Source organism: Eutrema salsugineum, unplaced genomic scaffold, assembly GCF_000478725.1.
Source record: "Eutrema salsugineum unplaced genomic scaffold, Eutsalg1_0 scaffold_1, whole genome shotgun sequence".
Taxonomy (NCBI): Eukaryota; Viridiplantae; Streptophyta; class Magnoliopsida; order Brassicales; family Brassicaceae; genus Eutrema; species Eutrema salsugineum.
Window position 1 is genome coordinate 2,901,749 of NW_006256909.1, and position 21,606 is coordinate 2,923,354.

At 36.0% G+C, this 21,606-nt stretch overlaps 5 protein-coding genes across 6 annotated transcripts; 3 read left to right on the plus strand and 2 right to left on the minus strand.

Annotated features, from left to right (window-relative positions):
* Positions 1–497: 497 nt before the first annotated feature.
* LOC18029736 (peptidyl-prolyl cis-trans isomerase CYP57) lies at positions 498–4,371 on the minus strand. Of its 2 annotated transcripts, none has more exons than XM_024150138.1 (10): positions 3,644–4,371; positions 3,317–3,495; positions 3,118–3,219; positions 2,872–2,972; positions 2,657–2,774; positions 2,126–2,351; positions 1,866–1,905; positions 1,340–1,535; positions 995–1,135; positions 498–794 (listed from the first exon to the last, which is right to left on the minus strand). In XM_024150138.1, the coding sequence occupies exons 1-10, from the start codon at positions 3,861–3,863 to the stop codon at positions 654–656; spliced, it is 1,464 nt and encodes a 487-aa protein (XP_024005906.1). In that variant the 5' UTR covers positions 3,864–4,371; the 3' UTR covers positions 498–653. The 2 variants fall into 2 exon arrangements, with proteins under 2 accessions (XP_024005906.1, XP_006412395.1); XM_006412332.2 differs by having other exon boundaries at positions 2,639–2,774; positions 3,644–4,368.
* A 539-nt stretch (positions 4,372–4,910) lies between these two features.
* Positions 4,911–7,741, plus strand: LOC18029737 (IQ domain-containing protein IQM1). The gene is made up of 9 exons (XM_006412333.2): positions 4,911–5,155; positions 5,305–5,768; positions 5,854–5,968; positions 6,075–6,140; positions 6,317–6,405; positions 6,492–6,579; positions 6,676–6,906; positions 6,999–7,100; positions 7,189–7,741. Exons 2-9 carry the CDS (start codon positions 5,359–5,361, stop codon positions 7,552–7,554), a joined length of 1,467 nt encoding a protein of 488 aa, XP_006412396.1. The 5' UTR covers positions 4,911–5,155; positions 5,305–5,358; the 3' UTR covers positions 7,555–7,741.
* Positions 7,742–10,448: 2,707 nt separating this feature from the next.
* On the plus strand, positions 10,449–11,156 carry LOC18029738 (glutaredoxin-C6). The gene has a single exon (XM_024148961.1). The coding sequence runs from the start codon at positions 10,528–10,530 to the stop codon at positions 10,960–10,962; it is 435 nt and encodes a 144-aa protein (XP_024004729.1). The 5' UTR covers positions 10,449–10,527; the 3' UTR covers positions 10,963–11,156.
* Positions 11,157–15,348: 4,192 nt separating this feature from the next.
* Positions 15,349–17,738, minus strand: LOC18030239 (UDP-sulfoquinovose synthase, chloroplastic). The gene is made up of 3 exons (XM_006412336.2): positions 17,631–17,738; positions 16,072–17,141; positions 15,349–15,986 (listed from the first exon to the last, which is right to left on the minus strand). Exons 2-3 carry the CDS (start codon positions 17,101–17,103, stop codon positions 15,585–15,587), a joined length of 1,434 nt encoding a protein of 477 aa, XP_006412399.1. The 5' UTR covers positions 17,104–17,141; positions 17,631–17,738; the 3' UTR covers positions 15,349–15,584.
* Positions 17,739–19,080: 1,342 nt separating this feature from the next.
* On the plus strand, positions 19,081–21,389 carry LOC18030240 (zinc transporter 9). Its single transcript, XM_006412337.2, has 4 exons — positions 19,081–19,179; positions 19,282–19,324; positions 19,626–20,311; positions 20,807–21,389. Exons 1-4 carry the CDS (start codon positions 19,165–19,167, stop codon positions 21,260–21,262), a joined length of 1,200 nt encoding a protein of 399 aa, XP_006412400.2. The 5' UTR covers positions 19,081–19,164; the 3' UTR covers positions 21,263–21,389.
* Positions 21,390–21,606: the final 217 nt, after the last annotated feature.

Consider the following 21,606-nt stretch of genomic DNA (forward strand, 5'->3'; position numbering starts at 1 on the left):
GCTAACTAATCGTCTGGCATCTGAATTCTTGTATTACAAGCCATTGATATCAATTTTGTTGTCATTTCGTCTATGGTAGTCAAATTGTAACCAATGATCTTTGGGTTTGGAACTTTGGAGACTTTTTATTAGAGTTCTCCAGTATTTTTTTTTTCATTTGGTATAAATACTGTAGTTTTGGTAACTTAAAAAGTGAAGAATTCGAGTATTTTTTTTGGTACCATTGTAAAGATTATTACAGTGATTTAAATTCGAAATTTCTACGTGAATACGGAAAGATTATAAATTATGCAAAAATTGTATATGAAAAAAGAAACTTTAACGGAAAGGAAATTTTAACAGATCATCACCTCGTCCATTTTTGACTCCTTAAAATCAGAAATAAATAACGAAGTGCTGTATCATAAGTGAAGAACATCTGAACATCATTGAACTTGTAACGATTTCAATCAAGTCAAGTAAGCGTACATTGAGAATTGAGATTATGCAAGTTAAAGGGTTTGAAACCATCACATAGCCAACTTTCAAGCAAAACATCTATCTATTAACATATTAGAGCTGTAACATAGGAGCTTTTGGCATCTTAAGAGTCAACAAAACAACCGAGGCAAAAAACAAAAAAAAACAAATCGGAGTTTTTGAGATTCCAAAACTCAGGCAAGCGATTTTCCTGACCATTCTCGTTCCCTGCGTTTTTGTTTGGCTTGCATTTTGTTGAACTTTTCTTTTCCCTTTTCAAGAAGAGGGTCTACCACAACATACGCATCTGGATCATCCTTGCGTGACATTTTATCCTGCAAGATAGTTTCACTTTTTTAGAACATATACATATATAGCTCAAGCTTCTGATGAATATATCTGTTATTAGCATCCCCTAGTCTATGAACACTACTGGAATTTTCGATTTCAGCGATAGCTAAAGAAAGGGAACGAAGTAGTTTAGAAGTACATCCACTGGAACCGCACTCAAATGAGATGGAATCTTAGAGATTACCTTGCCACTCTCGGGTGCAAACTTGAGCTTTACTTTCTTCCAATCAGAGACATCTTCTTCTTTATTGTCTCCTGGTTCACTACTCGAGGTAAACGGTTTTGCAGAAATGGACTGCTTAAATTTCTCGAGTTTTGCCAATACCTAAAGAGCCAGAGGGAAACAATGATCAGTGCAAATAAATTGTCTTCCAAGAACGTTTATCTGAAAAACTAGAGTTTACTTTTCGGGAATAAGTATGCCGGTCACAAGAACAGTCACTGATTTGGTAAATGAGCAAAGGGAGTAGAGAATCAATAAGAAAATAGATTTTAAAATTTAAGCTAGAAATTCTTGTAAACAACTCACAGCATCCTCATTTCCTTGCAGTCTGCGCTTTTTCAACTTATGTAACTGCCTTGCGCGTTCAGAAGCGTTGTAAAGCTGTAAATCAATGTCTCCTTTCTCCATTCGTTCGGCTTTGGCTTCTGAACCTATTCCCTTTCTCTTCAAGGATAACTTTTCCATCCTTGGTTTCTCGTCTTCACTACTTGCAACATCAGACCTGTAAATAGCAAAACAAATGAGTCAATGTCTTGTGTTACTGCTTATGCCACATGAATTGAAGTAAAACAGATTTGAACATATATCCCACACAAAGCAAATTCGTTCGAAAGGTTTTCATCACTAATCAATACATTGGACATAGCTGAGAGCATTCATGGCATCTTTAATTAGATATGAAAATCTTATACTTGAAGTCATTTGATAATGTGAACTATTTGTTTTCGCAACCTTGAACACACAAAAAACGAGCCAGACGTATTGACTTCCACACAAAACATGGGTGGCAAATGATATAGAGACGATTAGGTATAATTGTGGGTGTCATTACCTTTGAATAGATGCTTCAGGGCCTTTCACACTAGAGCTCTCTGTTAATAGAACAACCACAAGGAAAACTAATTAGAATATATACAGAAATAACTAGAGAAAAAAAAATGTAATTATTTCTCTCTGGCGATACTTGGTGCAAAATCTAAAACCATCAAACCGTGTCATAAACAGTTAGCAGCCCTAAGCACAGATATGAGTTGGTTTGAACTTTTATTATGCAATCATAGGTTTAACATAGAGAGCTGGGATAATAATTACTCTTTTTCTGAGTTGGTTTTGAAGGCGTATCTCCCATCTCTTTCCTTCTGTTAAGCACTTGATTCCTCATCTTTGCATCAAATTTAGTCTCATCTTCATCATCATCGTCATCATCACTATGTCCAACTGAATTAGATACAGACAAGCTTTTATCATTTTGAGCGGCTTCTTTCTTCGAACTCAGAGCTTCCCGCACAGACAGCACCTCCTTCGAGTCAGATGCATTCTGAAATGTAGATAAGGTTTCCAATATACATCAGAAAGTCCTAATTTCTTGTGAAAACAAAGACCGGGACCAATACAGAGAAGCTTCAGTATTTGGTCTGATGCCTATAATAGACTACTAGGCAGACTACACAGAGAACGGTAAGTAATCATTACATACAGCAACCAGGAGGACAAGCACAATACTTATTCGCAACACTGTATACAGACAGGCCTACACTTTCACACACAATAGGGAATGAATAAGGGAAAAGAAAATGCCAGCAAACAAGATGATTGTATTATTACCCGTTCTGTAGCTTCTGCCTTCAAAAGTCGAGGATCGTTCAACACGTCATGACTGCTCTTAATCTTTTGCTTAACAACTGCCAGTTCCTTCTCCTCTTCCTCAGCTTCTTCTCCGAATGACAATAAATTCAATTTCCTGATTGTAGCAAAGACAACAAAAGGATAAAAAATTCAAAGAACAGCCACACGACAGATATAGTTAAATTTTCGATTGTCCATGGATAACATCTTACTTCACGGGCTTCTTTTGGGGTTCCTTGACTTCAGCAACAGGTTCATTTGATGCCTTTGCTAACACTCTAGGAACAATATCTTCAAAAGGATTCCACAAAACCTTATGTAGAAAGAAAAAAACAAGCAAGTCACAAGACTGACAAACTGGAGAATAATATCATAGAACATCCTCAATAAGAGGACATAAACATTGTCGTATAATAGCATGTAGCACTACAATAGATTTAGTATGTACGAACTCTTACCTCCACAGATAATATTTTTGGGGCAGGATCCAGAGGACGATCGTCCTTACCAGTGTCAACCTCTCCTAGTCTTAGAAGATTGAAGACTGAATCACCCGTCACCTATAGGAATAAGAAACACAGCTAAAAATGATCACGATCTTGGAAAGAATAGTTGGACGAAGCAGAACAAACAAAAAAAAAAACCAATTTTTTTTACCTTGCCAAAGATAGTGTGCTTCTTCTCAAGCCAATCACATTTATCCAAAGTGAAAAAGAACTGGCTTCCATTTGAATTCGGCGAGCTCGCATTAGCCATGGCCACAATCCCTCGGTGGTTAAATCTCAGTCTTGAATGGAATTCATCGGCAAAGACATCTCCGTATATACTATCGCCACCTGTTACATATCACTCGTGAACAGTCAATAGACCCGATCCAGCGAGAAAATCAGAAGCTAAAAGGAGAAAAACAAGCGAGCAGGGTAAGGAAATTGACTCATACAGACTAACACTAAGACATTATCAGAAGGGGCGTGGATAAATTACCGGTGCCGGAGCCGGTGGGGTCACCGCCTTGAACGAGAAATCCGGGAATAACACGGTGGAAGATGGTGTTGTCGAAGTAACCCTCGAGGCATAGTTGAACGAAGTTCCGTACGGATTTGGGCGCTTCCTTCGGCCATAGCTCGATATCGATTGGGCCATGAGTTGTATTTACAATGACCTTTCCCTTTGTCGGTGGCTCTAGCACGTAAATCGTCGACATCTCCTCCTCTCCTCCCGCTTCTTCTTCTTCTTCCTCTTCTCCGAGATGCCTCTCACTTTTTCCGTTTTCTAGCTGAGCTTCTCCGAGAGACGCAGGTTCCTTCGTTGGGTTTAGAAGCAAACCAAGAGATTAAAAATTAGGAGCGGCCAATTCGACAATCAAGCCCAGCCCATTATTCAACCAAAAACAAATATAGCCCAGCCCATTATTTAACCAAAAACAAATTTGGGAAAAATGCCACACAAAAAGAAGAAACAAAATTGACATATATTTTCAACCCACACCCATTTACAACATAAAACGCATAAACGCATCAACACAATCTTTACCGGGGTTCGTTTATATATATCTAAATCAAAGATTTCGGCCATCACTCGAAGTTTCGAACGAAAATGATAAAAAATTATTTAGAATTGGTAAGAAAACTTTCCGAGACATGGTCCCATCGTCCCGTGCATGCCTGATGCCTATCCCTATGTGTAAGATCAATAAACAATAGAAAGTCATGGAGCTACAGTTGAGTAAGTAATGCTCCAATGTTTGGACGACCTTATCTCTTTTAAGTCTCCAACTTCAAAATTCAGGAAAGAAAAGTCAATGTTAACAAATGCAACATAAGTAGAAACTACATGCACTGCAGACAAAACATGCGTGACCCGCACGCGGCGTCAACAATTCACTAGTCATGACAAAGATATAAGGAAAAGAGTTATGGTCAATGTGTATATCTATCTACATAACACATTTAAAATCATATTTATGACCAGTTGTTTGTTGTTGCTATCCGAAAAATTAAACTCCGAATATTAAATTACACTACAGAATGAAATAGATTATGTGTATTGTCGCTTTCTCAATAACTTCCATGAAACTACCTTCATCCTCTGTTTTCTTCTAGCCTACCCTTCTTTTTTGTATATTTTGCAATATTCAATTCAAATGTTCAACTTTTCCAGACACACCAAGTTTGAATCTTCCGTCATATTTTTGACATTCAACGATTTTGTAAAATGATGACTTTTTACTCTGTTACTAGTCAGTCTTCAACTGCCCACACACTACTTCACATATATATGACTCTTCTTCAACCTGTGTTCGTCATATTCATATCCCTCGTTTCGTTTTCTCCAAAAGAAATATATATAAAAAAAACCCATTTTTTAATTTCTTTATTCTTTCAATCTCATTTTATATTCTCGGTACCATTTGCTGAATCTTCCTATATTTCCTGGTTATAGAGTGATACTGATCATTTAAAGCTAAGGAACGTTTGTGTGTTTGATGCGCACAAGGTATTTGTTGAAATGTCTGAATGAGATTTTTTTTTTCTTACCAATAATTGGTTAGTATAGCTATTATTGATACGACGATGATTTGTTTTATTGATTTGAGAGTGGTTCGTTAGTAAAAGGCTGATACTGATCTGTATTGATGTGTGCAGGGGGTTTCTATATTGATTATCTTTTTGGAAGTATCCTCTCGTTTTATTGTGGTCATGGGTCTTGAAGTTGGTTCTTTCACCTTCAAACCTAAAGAATCAGGCTTGACATCAAGAACCAGCAGTTTCAAGAGAGACGACACTAATCACCAGAATTCTCCCAAGATTACAACTATGCAGCGGTCGTTGAGTTTCAACAGCTGGGAGATTCCTAAAGAGAGCAAGACTGATTCAGATTTTGAGGTTGTGGAGACAAAGAAGTCAACTCCTAACACTTTGAACGGAAGAAACTGTGAGAGAATCCAAATAAAGAAACCCACAATTACTCCACCTGAGCCTTTTGTGTTCTTCTCCCCTAGACCGGTCACCGAGCTTGATGCAGCTGCAACTACGCTACAGAAGGTATACAAGAGTTACCGGACGAGAAGGAACTTAGCAGATTGTGCTGTCCTTGTTGAGGAGCTCTGGTGAGTTACTTGATCCATCTTCTTCTTTTGATGTCTTTTAAAGAAGTTTAAACTTAACCCTTTGGTATTGCTTGAAATGTTGTAGGTGGAAGACTCTGGATGCTGCAGCTCTGAACCTGAGCTCTGTTTCTTTCTTTGAAGAAGAGAAACATGAGCCTGCCGTTTCCAAATGGGCACGAGCTAGAACACGAGCAGCTAAGGTCTGACATCATTTGCATTAGTTTTTTTCTCTTTCTGTTTACTTTTTAAGTCAACGTGTTATTAGTTTCACTATTTCTCTAACCAATGTGGGTCTCACTTTTTTAGGTTGGTAAAGGCTTGTCAAAAGATGAGAAGGCTCAGAAATTAGCTCTTCAGCATTGGCTTGAAGCTGTAAGTCCTCATGACCTCTCTTTGTGAGTTCTAATCAAAGACAAGTACTGTTGTAACTGATTGGGCTTGTGAAGAAAAATATCGATGAATTTGGTTGCAAAGCACTGGATTAAAATTTATTAGTTCCTTTCTTATTTGGTGAATCTATTCTGATTGTCCCTCTCTTGCTTCTACAGATTGACCCACGTCATCGTTATGGCCACAACTTGCACTTCTATTATGATGTCTGGTCAGGGAGCAAGAGCTCACAGCCTTTCTTTTACTGGTTAGTCCTAGATCCAAACATTTATCTTAGATCTTCCTGTGTTTAAATCTATTCTAAACTTTGCTTCCTCCCATTTGAAACTCAAGGTTGGATATAGGAGACGGCAAAGATTTAAATCTTGAAAAACACCCAAGAAGTGTCCTGCAAAAACAATGCATCAGCTATCTCGGACCAGTGAGTTTTCTTGACCTCCCGACTCCACCATATTAATTAGCTAGCTCTACCTGCTTGATTACTCATTATTGTCTGTGTTTCTTGTAAAACCTGCAGATGGAGAGAGAAGCATATGAAGTGATAGTGGAAGATGGGAGGCTATTGTATAAACAGAGCATGACTCTGATCAATTCAACCGAGGAATCAAAGTCGATTTTTGTACTTAGCACGACTAGAACCTTATACGTAGGGAAGAAAAAGAAAGGCGTTTTCCAGCACTCGAGCTTCTTATCTGGAGGCGCCACAACCGCTGCAGGAAGATTGGTCGCCCGCGATGGGATCCTTGAGGTACTTAAATTACCTGTCTTTCTTCTCCCTCAGGTATGAATCTCTTATGTTATGTAAACTAAAAGGATTTTACTCACCTTTTGTTTTCTCAGGCTATATGGCCATATAGTGGACACTATCTCCCAACAGAAGAAAACTTCAAGGAGTTCATAAGCTTCTTGGAGGAGCACAATGTTGATCTCACCAATGTTAAGGTAAGGAAATGAATAATTTTACATTCGTTTCAGTGTTCTTGGCATCAAGAAAATGGTTGTATTCACGAGGGATGAATCCGAATTGCAGAGGTGTGCTGTGAATGAGGAATATTCGTCATTCAAATCAACTGCAGACGAAGAAGAGGAAGCAAAGGAAATCTCAGAGGAAGTTGAGATGCCTTCAGAGCAAGAAGAGAGAGCTAAACCGGTGTTTGATCCTGCCAAGAGACTTTCTTGTAAATGGTCAAGTGGGGTTGGTCCAAGAATTGGGTGTGTTAGAGATTACCCAATGGAGCTACAGGCACAAGCACTGGAGCAAGTCAGTCTCTCGCCTCGGGTATCACCAGCTAATTCTTACGGACCAATTCCATCTCCAAGACCGAGTCCTAAAGTGAGGGTTTCTCCACGATTAGCTTACATGGGAATCCCAAGCCCTAGAGCTGTACAATGCTAAACACACACACTTTTAACTTGTTATCCAAGAAAGAGTCGGTTAAAGAAGATAAATTAACCTCCATCTTTCTTTGTTCTTTTACTTCTTTTGTAACTTTCGCGAGTTTCAACATTTCTGTTTCACTCGTTGTAATTCTTTGGATAATAATACCCTTGTGAGCTATCAAGACTTGACTTTTAATTTCAAACAAGACTACGCTAGAGAAGAGAACACAGTCAACTTTTGGCCCATTTAGAAAATCTCCATTTTGTTCGAAACCAAGCCCTCTCTTTTCATTCATATACGAATTCAGGAAAAGGAAACTATTTATACATATATAGGAAAGTGATGATAATTGGAAAGAAACTACGTATACAGTATATTCTTCCAATCTCAGACTCTCATCATCTATCACTGAATATGTAAGCAAATACAAACAGTCAAACACAGACACCAGCACAAAACGTCTATTCACATCACATGAGAATTAATTAATAACATTTTTTCCAATAATCTCAATTTTTACAAAATTATATTATTATATTTAAGTACCCTTTAGCTATTTTTATAAATCATGACATTTTTCCATATTGATATCACGGGTTGCAATCTTTAGTAAAGCTTTTTATTAATCTGGAAATCCCTAAACGTAAGACTTGAAAATATAATAATATGTAAACAATTAACAACATTAATTTTAACCTGTAACACTCACTGCCATTTTTTATGGCAGCCAATAACATTACCATATATATTTAGTCAGTTAGGGAGACCTCTGTCTCCGTGGGTAGGCTGTTTAACTATACAATCTACCCCAAACGCACTAACATTTGTTTCGAATCATTGACAAAGATTCGTTTTTATTTAATTGGAATATCGATGGAAATGGAATCTTATATATAGAATCTTAGGACTTAATGTTTTAGGTGAGGCCAATATAAAAGAATACGTCATGATCCTGGTGGGCAACAAATTATAAAAAAAGACTTGAAGAGATCACAACAAAAGAATGGATCCACTGAAATAAATAAATATATAATCAAAGAAAAATCAAATCAAATAAAAATAAAACTAGTTATTATTATTAAAATCAAATAAAATAAAACTAGTTATTAGTATTATTACGTTTTAAAAATAAAAATGGGCTTACGTGAGCACATGTGGCAGACACGAAGTTAAAGACAACACCATCAACGGTGCTCGTGTATAACCACACATCTCTTTAAAGTCCGTTTCAAAATTGGGCTCCATTTCATCTATTTCCACAACCATTTATGCTTTGTCCTCCTCTTCATTTAGTAGTTTCTACTCACTTTTCGGCTTTCGCCAAAATGCTTTCCTAACTTTGCTCATGAAATAAAACTCTATGTGAGCTGATCCAATTTGGATGATAATTAAAGTGGATTCGTAACTCTTTTGTAATTGTTATTTTCACTTGTCATTGTATTCAGAAAAGAAAAGTTCCACCTGAACACGAAAGTGGCACACTAAAAGTTTTTTGAAACGATTTATAATGTTCAATAAGTTTAATTAGCATTTGATATCATGGGTTTGCAACTTTTACTTAAAACAAAACAGTCTCAAGCAGCTTCGTAATGACGTAATACATACGGCACAGAAAAGTCAATCTAAGAAGCCTTGGGATTGGTCCTTTTTTAAATATTTTCATAAAATAACATGAAAACAGTATGCTTAATGCTTTGTCATAATAGCAAAAGTGTAAGCTCGAAGAAGATACAATAACTTATTTATATTGGACTTAAAAAGGTATTATAACCACAATAGCTTAAAATCCCAATAAAGCTATCAAAACATACAAATTAAAAAACCCAAACAAACATACGACAACAAAAACAAACATAATTATTTGGTAAAAATAAAAAGAAAGATTTAAACTCCATTACAATTTCTAGTTGATTTTTTTTTTCTCTTTCTGTTAAAACAAAAGTTCAAATCAAATTCTTCCATTTTCTGTTCTAGAAAATTTATCTTCTTTACCTCATTCGGTAATGACAAAAAAAAAATGACAACAATACGCAAAATAAATAATTGCAACCCAATACAACTCCCTACCATCGTTTGAAATTTATTAGTTCTTGCGTGACATAGTGAATACTTTAATTAGGAACATGTTAACCTTTCTTAGATTTTTTTCATTTTTTAAACTAGATGGATCAAAAATATTAGTTTTCCAGATAATTTAACCAGGTCTGCCCAGACCTTTTAATTTACGTGGTCATATATTTTTTTCTTTCCCTACGTGGTCATATTTTATATCACTTGGAAGGGTATCTTAATTCTTAATATTGATTCGGCAACAAAAATCTAAGTTCCTAATAGGAGTAAACTTCACTTCGAACTTTATTTCGAGTGTTAACGAAACGAATGAAAAAAAATGCCCGATAAAGAAAGATCTGTGATACAAAACGTACGACACATAATATTGCACACCTCTGCTTCCCAATACGTAAAGGAGCGTCGTGTTCCCCAATTCAAACATTACTACGAAAATATTACTCCAAATTTGTGAATACTTTTCCCATTCACCTTTTTCCCATTGAAAAGGTCAACATCGACAATAAAATCTAGCGCGTGGGTTTTGGAACTCCCATGCATTTATCTCATCACAATAAACAATTTTAAAAAATATGAGAAAGAAAAGAGGAACAAAAAAAAAAAGCAAAAGAAACACATCACGATACAGTACTTTGTGATGTAAGCAACCACATACACCACTCCCTTCTTCCCCTCCCCATTATTTGTCTTTTCTTTTTCTTTTCCCAAATAATTCTCTTCTTATTTTATTGGCTTATTTTATTTCCCCTAATTTTCTTTTTTTTTCATAAATACTTTTATTATTACTTCTCTTATGATTCCTTTTTTTGTTTTAACCTCTTTTGATTCTTTCTATATATACAAATACAAAATCTTCTCTTCCCCTTAAAAAAGCTTCTTACGTTTCTATCTCTCTCTCTCTCTTTAATTGCTGCTGCTATGATGCAAGAATTAGGCTTAGAACGTTTCTCAAACGACGTCGTTCGCTTAGACCTCACTCCTCCTTCCCAAAGCTCATCAACTTCTCTCTCCATCGACGAAGAGGAATCACCGGAGGCCAAGATCCGACGGCTTATATCGGAGCATCCGGTGATCATCTTCAGCAGATCTTCTTGTTGCATGTGCCACGTCATGAAAAGGCTCCTCGCAACAATCGGAGTCATCCCCACTGTCATCGAGCTCGATGATCACGAGGTTTCCTCTCTCCCCACGGCTCTCGAAGAAGAATATTCCGGCGGCGGCTCAGTCGTTGCTCCTCCTCCGGCGGTTTTCATTGGCCGTGAGTGCGTTGGAGGTCTCGAGTCCCTCGTCGCGCTCCATCTAAGTGGTCACCTTGTCCCTAAGCTTGTCCAAGTTGGAGCTCTCTGGGTATGATTTGTTGTTTCATCTACTTCTTGCTTAGTCTTTTGCAAAATATATCAAAAGCAATAACTTAGGGTTTCTCTTTTCTGATTATCATCATCCGATGATCAAAATTAAATACCCATGTAGAAAATGAATTATGAATAATAAAATCAAAGATGTGTAAGTAGTAAATTTATATGATTTGCTTCATCATTTTTCTCTCTCTCTATAACTCTCTCACTAGAGTATACATTAATCCATCAACATTATTTATGAGTCGTATTTTGATTAGGACTAAAATATGATCTAGTTGTGTTGATTCAAATTTGATTATTCTCGTTTTATTGTGTCTATAATATCAAAGGTGAGATATTCCAACCAATAGATTTATTGGTAAAAATGCAAGATGTTCTATGGATTGATCTACCTTTATATTAACTACTAGACATTTTATGGTTCAAAATTATTATCCTGCCTGCAATTGGCAATTGATTTTGTTTTATATATGATATAGGATTATATATTAGTGGTTAGTTTTCTTATGAGTAGCTATTGGTGATTTTAATGAATTATGAATTCATGAGTAGCTTCATCATATATATATGAACTATTTATTTCTTTGGTAAACTAGCTTGTCATCTTTATAGTCATATATATGATGGTGATATGAATAACTTTGTTGATTTCAAAGTTAGTTTGCTTCTTTCTTTCTTTATTTAAAAAAAAAAATAAAGTAGAGAAGTGAAGGAAGAAGATTCTACCATTGTTTGTAAGGTCTCCGAGCTCTCGGCGTCACGTTAATTTCCTATTCAAGGAAATATTCTCTCTCTTTTTCTCTTATATTTTTTTTAATAGAAAATATTATTGCAAAATAGATATAAAATAAAAGTCGGTACAGCTCAAGAAACCACCAGATAAACATCCCTGAGCCCTCCAAAATGTATTAATAGAGTCAGTACTATCCTAAGCCAGAATGCCTTGATCCCGTCTAGGTTAATTAGTCGGTAGAGTTTATGCATTATTAAGTTCTTGAAGATTCAATGAAATTTCAATCTAATTTTTCACTTAAATAAACGTGTCTTGTAGAGATGTGTAGTATATACTACGTTTTAAATTAGTTTTTATAAATTCAGAGAATTTTGGGAAATGAATTAATAAGTGGAATATGAGAGACCCACTTTCAATAATTGAGGGGGTTTTGACAGCGACGCTGGGCTTAAGTGGCATCTCCAAAAACAAACCCGCTTTTATTTTCCTCCCCACAATTATTGATTTTCTTTTTCAAAGATTCAGAAAAGACTAAGAATTTTCTCATTCTTTTGATTTTCTTTGGAGTTGGGTTAACTGGAATAGAATGCTATATATACCGGTGATTTTTGTAGAAGGATTAGGATAATAAGGTCAAAAGTCCAAGTTCCACATTTCAAGGGTCAAGATTGACCTATGCCGAATAATTGATAGATTCCGATGTACCCTGATGTCACACTACACTGATGCTATTTTTTTCCACCAAGAGAGCTTCGGATGATTTGGTTGAAATCCTTTTCCTGTGCGATGCTTCATTTTTTTTTTTTACTTTTGCTAATACTCATCAAACCATATGTTACAGAAATACGAGTTTTAATCTACGTACGTAATGTCAAAGAGCGGTTGTTACATCTACCATTAAACTGCATGATATGGTCATATTTTTGCGTTTACACATACTATTTATTCACACCCTTCAAATATTCTGAATATTAAACAGATGATAGATCACTAGTAGTCTCTCACCGTCTCACGTCTATACTTCAATCAGTTTTAGTCACATATGATATACCTACATGTTACATGCCTTAAAAAAAAAGGATATAAACGTCAAATTATTTAGTGAAGATAGTCATTTTCTTCTCACTAGACCAACAAGTTCTACCACGTACAAAGGCCATGCGAGAACATATGGCCTACTCACTTGTCTCGACCACAGGATACGGGAGCACCATCTGTTCTCGCATGGCCTTTGTACGTGGTAATAAATGGTGCATAGATCTTATGTTCTCATTTGTGATATATATTATATTGGTTATGATTTTGTAATAAATACAAAATACGAGATTCATGATTTACCATAGCATAACTTCTATTAGTTATAACATATATTGTTTTTATATACACACGATAACTACATGAAGATCCAAGATAATACAATAATCGAACAACGACGTAAATCATATGCAAATGCTCATTAGTCTACAGAGCCGTGTTTATCTGGTTAGGAAAAAGGCATTTGCTTCAAGCCCTTGATTTTTTTTATAAATATAGGGCCCCCAAAATCTAAACTTTCAACAATATATTGATTAAAATATCATTTAAAATTTAATGAGTGTAAGATTTTTTTTTCTAAATAATAATTGGTAAGAGATATTTTATATTCCCACTATTTCAAATAAATAGATAATTAAGAAAAAAATATTTCAAATAGATAGATTTTGAAGTTTTTTTATCTATTTTTATTGTTTAATGGTGATAAATTGTAAACTTAAAAAAAATTAGTTTATTGAATTACTATTTTTTTAGAATTATATATAAATGCTAATCATATGATCAAATTATAAGATATATTTTTAATATTTTTGAAAAGTTTTAAAAAATCTATTACTTTAACACTAATAGAATAATAAGAGTTTTGGTGTTTTAAATTTTTTTTTTGCTAGATAGAATTTCTAATAATCGCCTTACGGTCTTATAACTCTGAGCACGGCACTCTTAGTCTACCTGCAATAGTTAGGGCGTAAGAACGACTAAAGAATATTTTCAATAAAATATTATGTAGGTACGATGGGTTAAATCTTAAAATCAACAATGAGAAAATACGAATCTGTTCAAAGACTAAAAACTAAGAAACGTCGTCAGAATATATATATAGAGATATATAAATCTTCAACATGCGATCTATTCACACAAGTTTGATAGGTGCAGGATAGCTTAATCAATTTTTTTTTTTAGCTTAATCAAATTTCTTTTTTATTGGTTGTTTGTATAAACGATCTTAATTATTACAAATGTCATGTATATACTTCTACTTTAAACTATGACATAGAAAAGGAAAAATGGCATCTATTTTCTGTAGCATCGTTACTCAAATATCAAAATAGCAGCATTTGCTAAAGGTTGATGCCCATAAATACGTCTCTGAATTTAAAATCCGAACTCATGTAGTGAAGTGTAAGCAAATAAGTTTTACATCCAAAATAAAAATAAAAAGTTGCCGACCAATACAACTTGGTGGCTGGTTGTGGGAGTGGGATTAAGATTTTTGTGTGAGATCATGTGACATGTCTTCAAATTAAGGTTATGCTTTATATATATGTGTATTTTTCTATAAAAAAAAATGCAAGTTGATGAATACTGATGGCGACGATGACCTCATCAATCATAAACAACAATCTCTCCAACAAAAGTTTATATTTTAATGATATTAATAACTACAGAGAAAACTCAGTGCCTCCACACCAAAAGCCTCCCCACACTTTTATAATACATTGTTTTCATTTTGTGTAAATTAAACTATATAGAATTATTTGTTCAATTATATGTTAAATTGTTTGATCGTTGTCGTATTGCCATTCGTTTTTTCACGATTTAATTTATTTAAAAGATACTATTTAAATTAAATATATATAAAAATATTTGCAATAAATTAAAACAAAAATCAGAGAAAGATCAATGTCTCCACACTAGAAGCCTCCCCAAAAACATTATCTTCAGGTAATTAGTATAAACGATAGGGATTTATTTTGCTCAATTATGTGATCATTGTCGTATTGCCATTATTTTGTTTTGGTGATTTTTATTTATTTAAAAGATCATTTTAATCTTTTAAAAATAGATAAAATAAACGTGTTTGGACAGGTTCTCACTTGGTCCTACCTTCCTAAATTACCGCGAAAAAAGAACAGAGATGAAATTGTAGATACGCTTGAATTGATATACATGTGTTAGAGGCGAATAAGCACAAACACCATAATAAATTTCCCAATCATGCAATTTTCGTGTAACTCTGATATGTAAATATGGTAGCATCTCTCATGCACTAAGATTGCAATGATATCATTTGGAAAAAAATATTGTATTAATAGAAAAGGCACTCGATTCCTTCGTATTTGGAAAAGGCATTGACATTAAAAAAATGCCTACGATGACCCACCAACACCATTCTCCAATACTTTTTAAGTTTTAATACACCAAAAAGGCAAAAAAAAAAAAAAAAAAAAACGCAAAATTACAGTTTTTACTTATCTACATTTAAAAAAAAAATTAAGAAAAGCTTTCCCTAATCATAAATCGAAATTTCTCTAATAAGTAATTAGTGAAAGCTCGTCAAATTTTTAAATAAAATATATAGATTTTTTTTTCTCTTAATTGCTGTGAGTCTTGTCTTATGTATGTTTTTCAAACACTAAAACATCGATATTACGATCTAAAAACTGACGAACCCTGCCTGCACAATGAGTATGTAAACACCTTAAGCTAGCAATCTTAAGCACAAGTGAATTCTGAAGGATAACAATTCACAAACAACACAGCTCTCGCATATATTCTAATAATCTCCCTTAGCTGTAATAATAATCATCTGCACTTTTTTTTCTTTGGTAGAAAAATCATCTGCACTCTTAGGCAGTCATGGACTTAGTCTTGACGCCAATCTTCTTCCAAGAAACACTAGGCATGATTTGTTTTGTGTCCACACGATCTCTAAACTGAACAGCAAAGTTGAGCAACGAATCAAGAAGTGAATCAGAGAGATAGTGAGGCTCAAGTCCCAGTTCCATCAGCTTTGTGTGCTTTGCGTTGTAGTAATGTTCTTCTGCCTCAACTCTCGGATTAGGCACCGTCATCTTTGTCACGTCCAGCCCGAGCTTTGAACCCGCTTTAGTGACGAGCGAGGCCAGTTCGTTGACTGAAAATTGTTCTGTGAATTGGTTGAATACCCGGAACTCACCAGCCTTTGCCGGGTTTGCTATTGCGAGCTCAACACATTGGACTGTATCTCTTATATCGAGGTAGCCTCTAGTCTGCAAAGGGGAAATAAATGATCACAAACCTCATTTCCTCCATTGAAGTTTCGTGTGACAAAAACAGAGAAAAAGAGTCATTTACCTGACCACCTTTACCATAAACTGTAAGTGGGTGACCAACAGCAGCTTGCACACAGAACCGGTTAAGAGCTGTACCAAACACAGCATCGTAATCCAATCGGTTACGTAGCTCCTCATGCATCTCTGTCTCATCAGTCTTCACTCCATAAACCACTCCTTGGTTGAGATCAGTGGCTCTGATACCCCAAGCCTTGCAAGTGAAAGCAATGTTGTGCGAGTCGTGAACTTTGCTAAGATGGTAAAAGGAGCTAGCTTGTTTGGGGTATGGCAAAGTGTCGGTCCTGCCATTATGTGTTATCGTTATATAACCTTCCTCGATGTCGATATTTGGAGTTCCATACTCACCCATCGTCCCAAGTTTAACCAGATGACAATCTTCTTGAAACTCTTTGATAGCAAAGAGGACATTTATAGTCCCGATCACATTGTTGTGCTGTGTATACACGGCTCTCGAACGGTCAATCATGGAGTAAGGCGCGGATCTCTGTTCACCAAAGTGGACAACTGAATCTGGCTCAAAGGACTTGAAAGACTCGGCTAAGAACTCGAAATCACAGATGTCACCGACGTATAGCTCGATGGATTTCCCTGTCAAAGCCTTCCATCGGCTGATTCGATCATGAATCGAGGCTATAGGAGTCAGTGACTCAAGACCAAGCTGGTGGTCGAAAAGACGCCTTACGAGGTTGTCAACAATGGCAACTTCGTAGTTCTTCTTGGACAAGTGGAGAGCAGTGGCCCAACCACAGTAACCATCTCCACCAATGACCATAACACGTTTTGGTTTGGACGATGAGTTATTGGTAGACGTTTCGGGTGGTGCTTGTTGGCTTATAGGAATAGCAGCTACACGGAAAACGCAGCTTCTTCTCGGTTTCTTGACTTGGAAGAGAAGTCCTTTGAGAGAAGACTTTGAAAGAACTTGAGGGTTGAAGAAGGTTTGCTTTAAACCAAAGGGCTGAATCGAATTCTTGCTGCTGCTGCTGCTAAGTGAGATAACTGAAGGGCATGAAGCTGAAAGTAGATGAGCCATTTTAAAGGTTTGGTCTTTACTCTATCCAACACATCCACCTGCAAAAACAAAAGCAGCCTACATTTAGGACGAATTTGGCCAGCAGAACAGGACGTATCTACGAGATGAAACATGGACTTGTTTCTCAGTATCAGTAACCAGTAAACAAGGATTCGGTTAATTCAATACTTCTTATGAAAATTCAAAACAAAATCCAAAAAGACATAGATAACAATTTGGAGATTTTCGATCGGTTTCGGTTTGATTCAAAAGCCTTATCTTCACACACAAACACACCCCAAACTCAACCACATGCATAGCAACAAAAATCATCGTAATCAAAACGCGAGAATTTGGGGAAGCCTTTTATCGGAATTGAAATATCTTCATCTAAAGACTAAACATTTGATCAACAAATGACAATAAGAAAAACGCACATTGCTGGAGGAGCAAGTTCAATTCAGATATACCGATAATTTCTTCAAAACGAAATCAATGAAGTTGCAGAAACGAGAAATTAAACTTGATGAGAAGAGAGGACTACTTACACTAAATTTTGGAGTCGCGAGAGTTGTAGAACTTAAAGCTTTAAAGACTGTGAAGTGAGATTTTCTCTCTTTGTCCCGGAAACGATGAGAGATGAGACAGATAAAATGATAAATAAAATTAGACATATGCTCAAGCATATTCTTATTTATTCCGTCGCGAAGTGATTTAGAATGATCCAAACAAAACAGACTAACCCAAATCAGGATATCCATATCCAATTCGAACCTGAAGCCCAAAATTTAAACCGAACATTACCATTTTGTGCGGTAACAAGTGAACCAATTTCAAAAAAAGGTTAAAAAGTTTGTCACAGTGGTGTCCAAACGTGTTGAACGTCTTATCCCAAATAAACGGTAAACTCATAAAATCACAGGTAAATTAGATGCAAATTTTAAATTACGGTATATGACATAATAATAGAATAAGAAAATATTTTCGTTGTGAAAATTAAAGAAATCTCGTAAACGATACTGTAATTTATGAGGACAAACATTCACAAGTAATTCATCATTTGTGATTTTTTTTGTTTCGATCTTATTAAAATAATAAAAGAAATTTAAAGGGAAAGTAACAACTGAAAACTCAAAAGAGAATATATATATATATATATATATATATATATGACCCAAATACACCGAGGCAAGAGCTCTTTCACGATTAGAATTATCCTTCAGGCAAAAGGGCAGGGCAGACCAGCCGCAATGTAGAACTGTCTTCTATCCTCCACAGTAGTCCACTGTCACTGATCGGGTAAATTAAAGACTAAAGAGGCTCCTTTGTTTGTGTAATTATGCACTTGCGAATGTAAAACCTATAAACCTATAGTTCTAAGTTCTAACCTATGAACACCTAACTTTTTAGAACATTGGTTTGAAAAATACCTAATGTGTCGCATACCAATGGGCAATAAGCCATTAGTAAAATACAACGTACCTTACAAAGCTTGATCTCTTGTATAAGTTTGCTGTGGTTGCCGGTCCGATGCAAATCCCGGTTATTAGTCTTTTTTTTTTTTTTTTTTGCAGGTTGACTTTTTTTATATTTCCTAAAAGACAAAAGTCATCGCTATGCATTATGCAAGATTAGACTATAACAAAGCTTCCAATTTAAAATATAAAACAAAGCATTCTCTCCGCTTCTCATCTTTTCATTTTATCTTATTTTTCTCCTAGTTATTAAGTTTGACGGCGATGTCATATTTTTAGTACACTCAAGTTATATAGCGACCATTATTTTATCTTCTAAATGTTTAACTTTTTCCAATGAGAGGGTGTAAAATGACGACATTGTTCGACCCCCCAAAAAAATATGATGACATTGTATGGTCATTCTCGAGGATCATGAACCACTTGTGACTTTCTCCACGTACGTGCACGCACACACAAAGAAAAACAACACACATACGTAGACGTAGTAATATTCTCCGACTCTTTCTTCATAAAAACACAACTCCTTAATAACCACTAAATCCTAATTGCTGGTTTTCTTGACAATAATAGAAACCTTCAAGTAATCATCTTATCGAATTTAGTAATGTCTCTCTTCCAGGTCTGAAAATTTCTTCCTCATCATATATCCGTCTAATGTTCTTGCTTTTAGCTCTATCCTTTTTCCCTCACAACTTTTTTTTTTGCTAACAATTTTTTTCAGGATTTGTGGCAGTTTCTCCGACCATTATCCTCTGGGTTAACAGGTATTCTTTCCTCTATTTTTCAATTATTTGCCTTTTTTCTTTCTCACATATATCTACTTGTCTCTGTAGTCTCACCGTGAATTCAACTTTTGCTGAAAATATTCCAATTTGCTCTTAATCTCTCATTATTTGAGTAATCCGGGTTAATTCCCTTTCTTAACTCCATTATAGAGAACACATTCTATCTCACAAAAAATAGTTTTATTAATAAAAATAACTCAATTTCTTTTTGCCATTTTATCATACTTTCTTTCTCTCTCCATCATTATTTTCTAATTTGTTCCAAAAAAAACAAAAACAGAGTCGTTCACAAACAGCTGTGACTCGGGCGAGTCAGACCCGTGCCGAGATGACGCGGCTGCTCTCACCCTCAAGTTCGCAGCTATGGCGTCGATCCTCGTCGCCGGAGCGGCCGGCGTCTCGATTCCCCTCGTCGGAACCCTACTCCCGTCGAACAGTGGCTTAATGAGAGGAGCCAAAGCGTTCGCCGCAGGAGTAATCCTCGCAACAGGGTTCGTTCACATGCTCTCCGGTGGCTCCGAAGCCCTATCCGACCCGTGTCTGCCGGAGTTTCCATGGAAGATGTTCCCTTTCCCCGAGTTTTTCGCCATGGTTGCGGCGCTTCTCACTCTGCTCGCCGATTTCATGATCACCGGATACTACGAGAGGAAACAGGAGAAGCTGATGAACCGCTCCGTCGAGTCGCTTGGTCAGGCAGGCTCGGTTATCTCAGAACCGGATCGGGAAATCGGGTCGGGTCTTCTTGATTCGGGTTTTATGAGGGATCATGAAGATGGCGGGAAGCTGCATATCGTGGGGATGCGGGCCCACGCAGACCATCATCGTCATAGTCTCTCGATGGGTCCTGAAGGTTTTGAGGCTCTGGCTAAGAGGAGCGGAGTTTCCGGCGGCGCCGGTTATGGACACGGCCATGACCACGGGGACGTAGGCTTTGACAGTGGTGTGAGGCACGTTGTTGTTTCTCAGGTAAAAAAGACACTTCTAGTTTTGACTTTATGATTTTAGTAAGCTCTGACTTTTGACTTCTTTTATTACAGTTTTAATGATCTAAAACTAGTTGACTTCATTCATTCGCAATCTAGCTTATTAACGAACTCTACATAAGTTTCATTACAGGAGTATAGGACTTTATTTATTGAAAGAACATTAAATACGGAGTACTTGCTTTCATTTAAAATGTGAGTGCAACAAGTGATATTTATTATTTAGTATTTTCAAAAAGTATCTTTACAATAATATTACCAATTAAATTAATTGTTCTTTGTTTGATCATTGCTCACGAAAATAACGACTATCTATTGCAGATATTTTTTAGTGAAAAAAAATAATAGAATTAAGACGAAAAAGACATAACAAACGCACTAGTCAAACGGTTCCGTTAATAAAAATTCTTTCTAATGTCGTTACACAAATAAGAATAAAAAGACTAAGTGACGGTAACCTTTTTATTTATTTATTCAGATACTTGAAATGGGAATCGTATCACATTCAATAATAATAGGAATATCACTTGGAGTATCACATAGCCCATGCACCATACGTCCTCTCATTGTCGCTCTTTCCTTCCACCAATTCTTCGAAGGTTTCGCCCTCGGTGGCTGCGTCGCAGAGGCCAAGCTAACCCCTCGAGGATCTGCAATGATGGCTTTCTTCTTTGCGGTCACTACCCCAATAGGTGTGGCCATAGGTACAGCCATTGCCTCGTCTTACAACTCCTATAGTGTTGCGGCTTTGGTGGCTGAAGGAGTGCTCGACTCTCTCTCTGCGGGGATACTTGTCTACATGGCTCTCGTGGATCTGATCGCTGCCGATTTCTTGAGCAAGAAGATGAGTGTTGATTTTAAGCTTCAAATTGTGTCTTATTGCTTTTTGTTCCTTGGAGCTGGGATGATGTCTGCTCTTGCTATTTGGGCTTGATCATTTTTCACTTCTTTTAAAGAAATTAAGCTTTTGTTCTATCTTAACAAAATTCTTTTTTTTTCTTTTTACATTTGCGTGTTTTGAATTTTTATCCATGACCATGAGTTATGGAGATGTTGTTTTATCGTGGTGATTTATTTATGAAAGTAATAACTATTCAAGAAAGTAAAAGCTGGACTAAAAATGTTTGTTATTTGGTGTTTACGGTTTAAATCCCTAAAGAATAAGCTCTAGTCTTCTAGATGAAATGACGCGAAAATGTGCAAAAATGACAGATAAACTTAGCAAAGTTAAAGTAAGTTTTCACCGTTACAACACTGTTTTTAGCTGGTAATCAAATA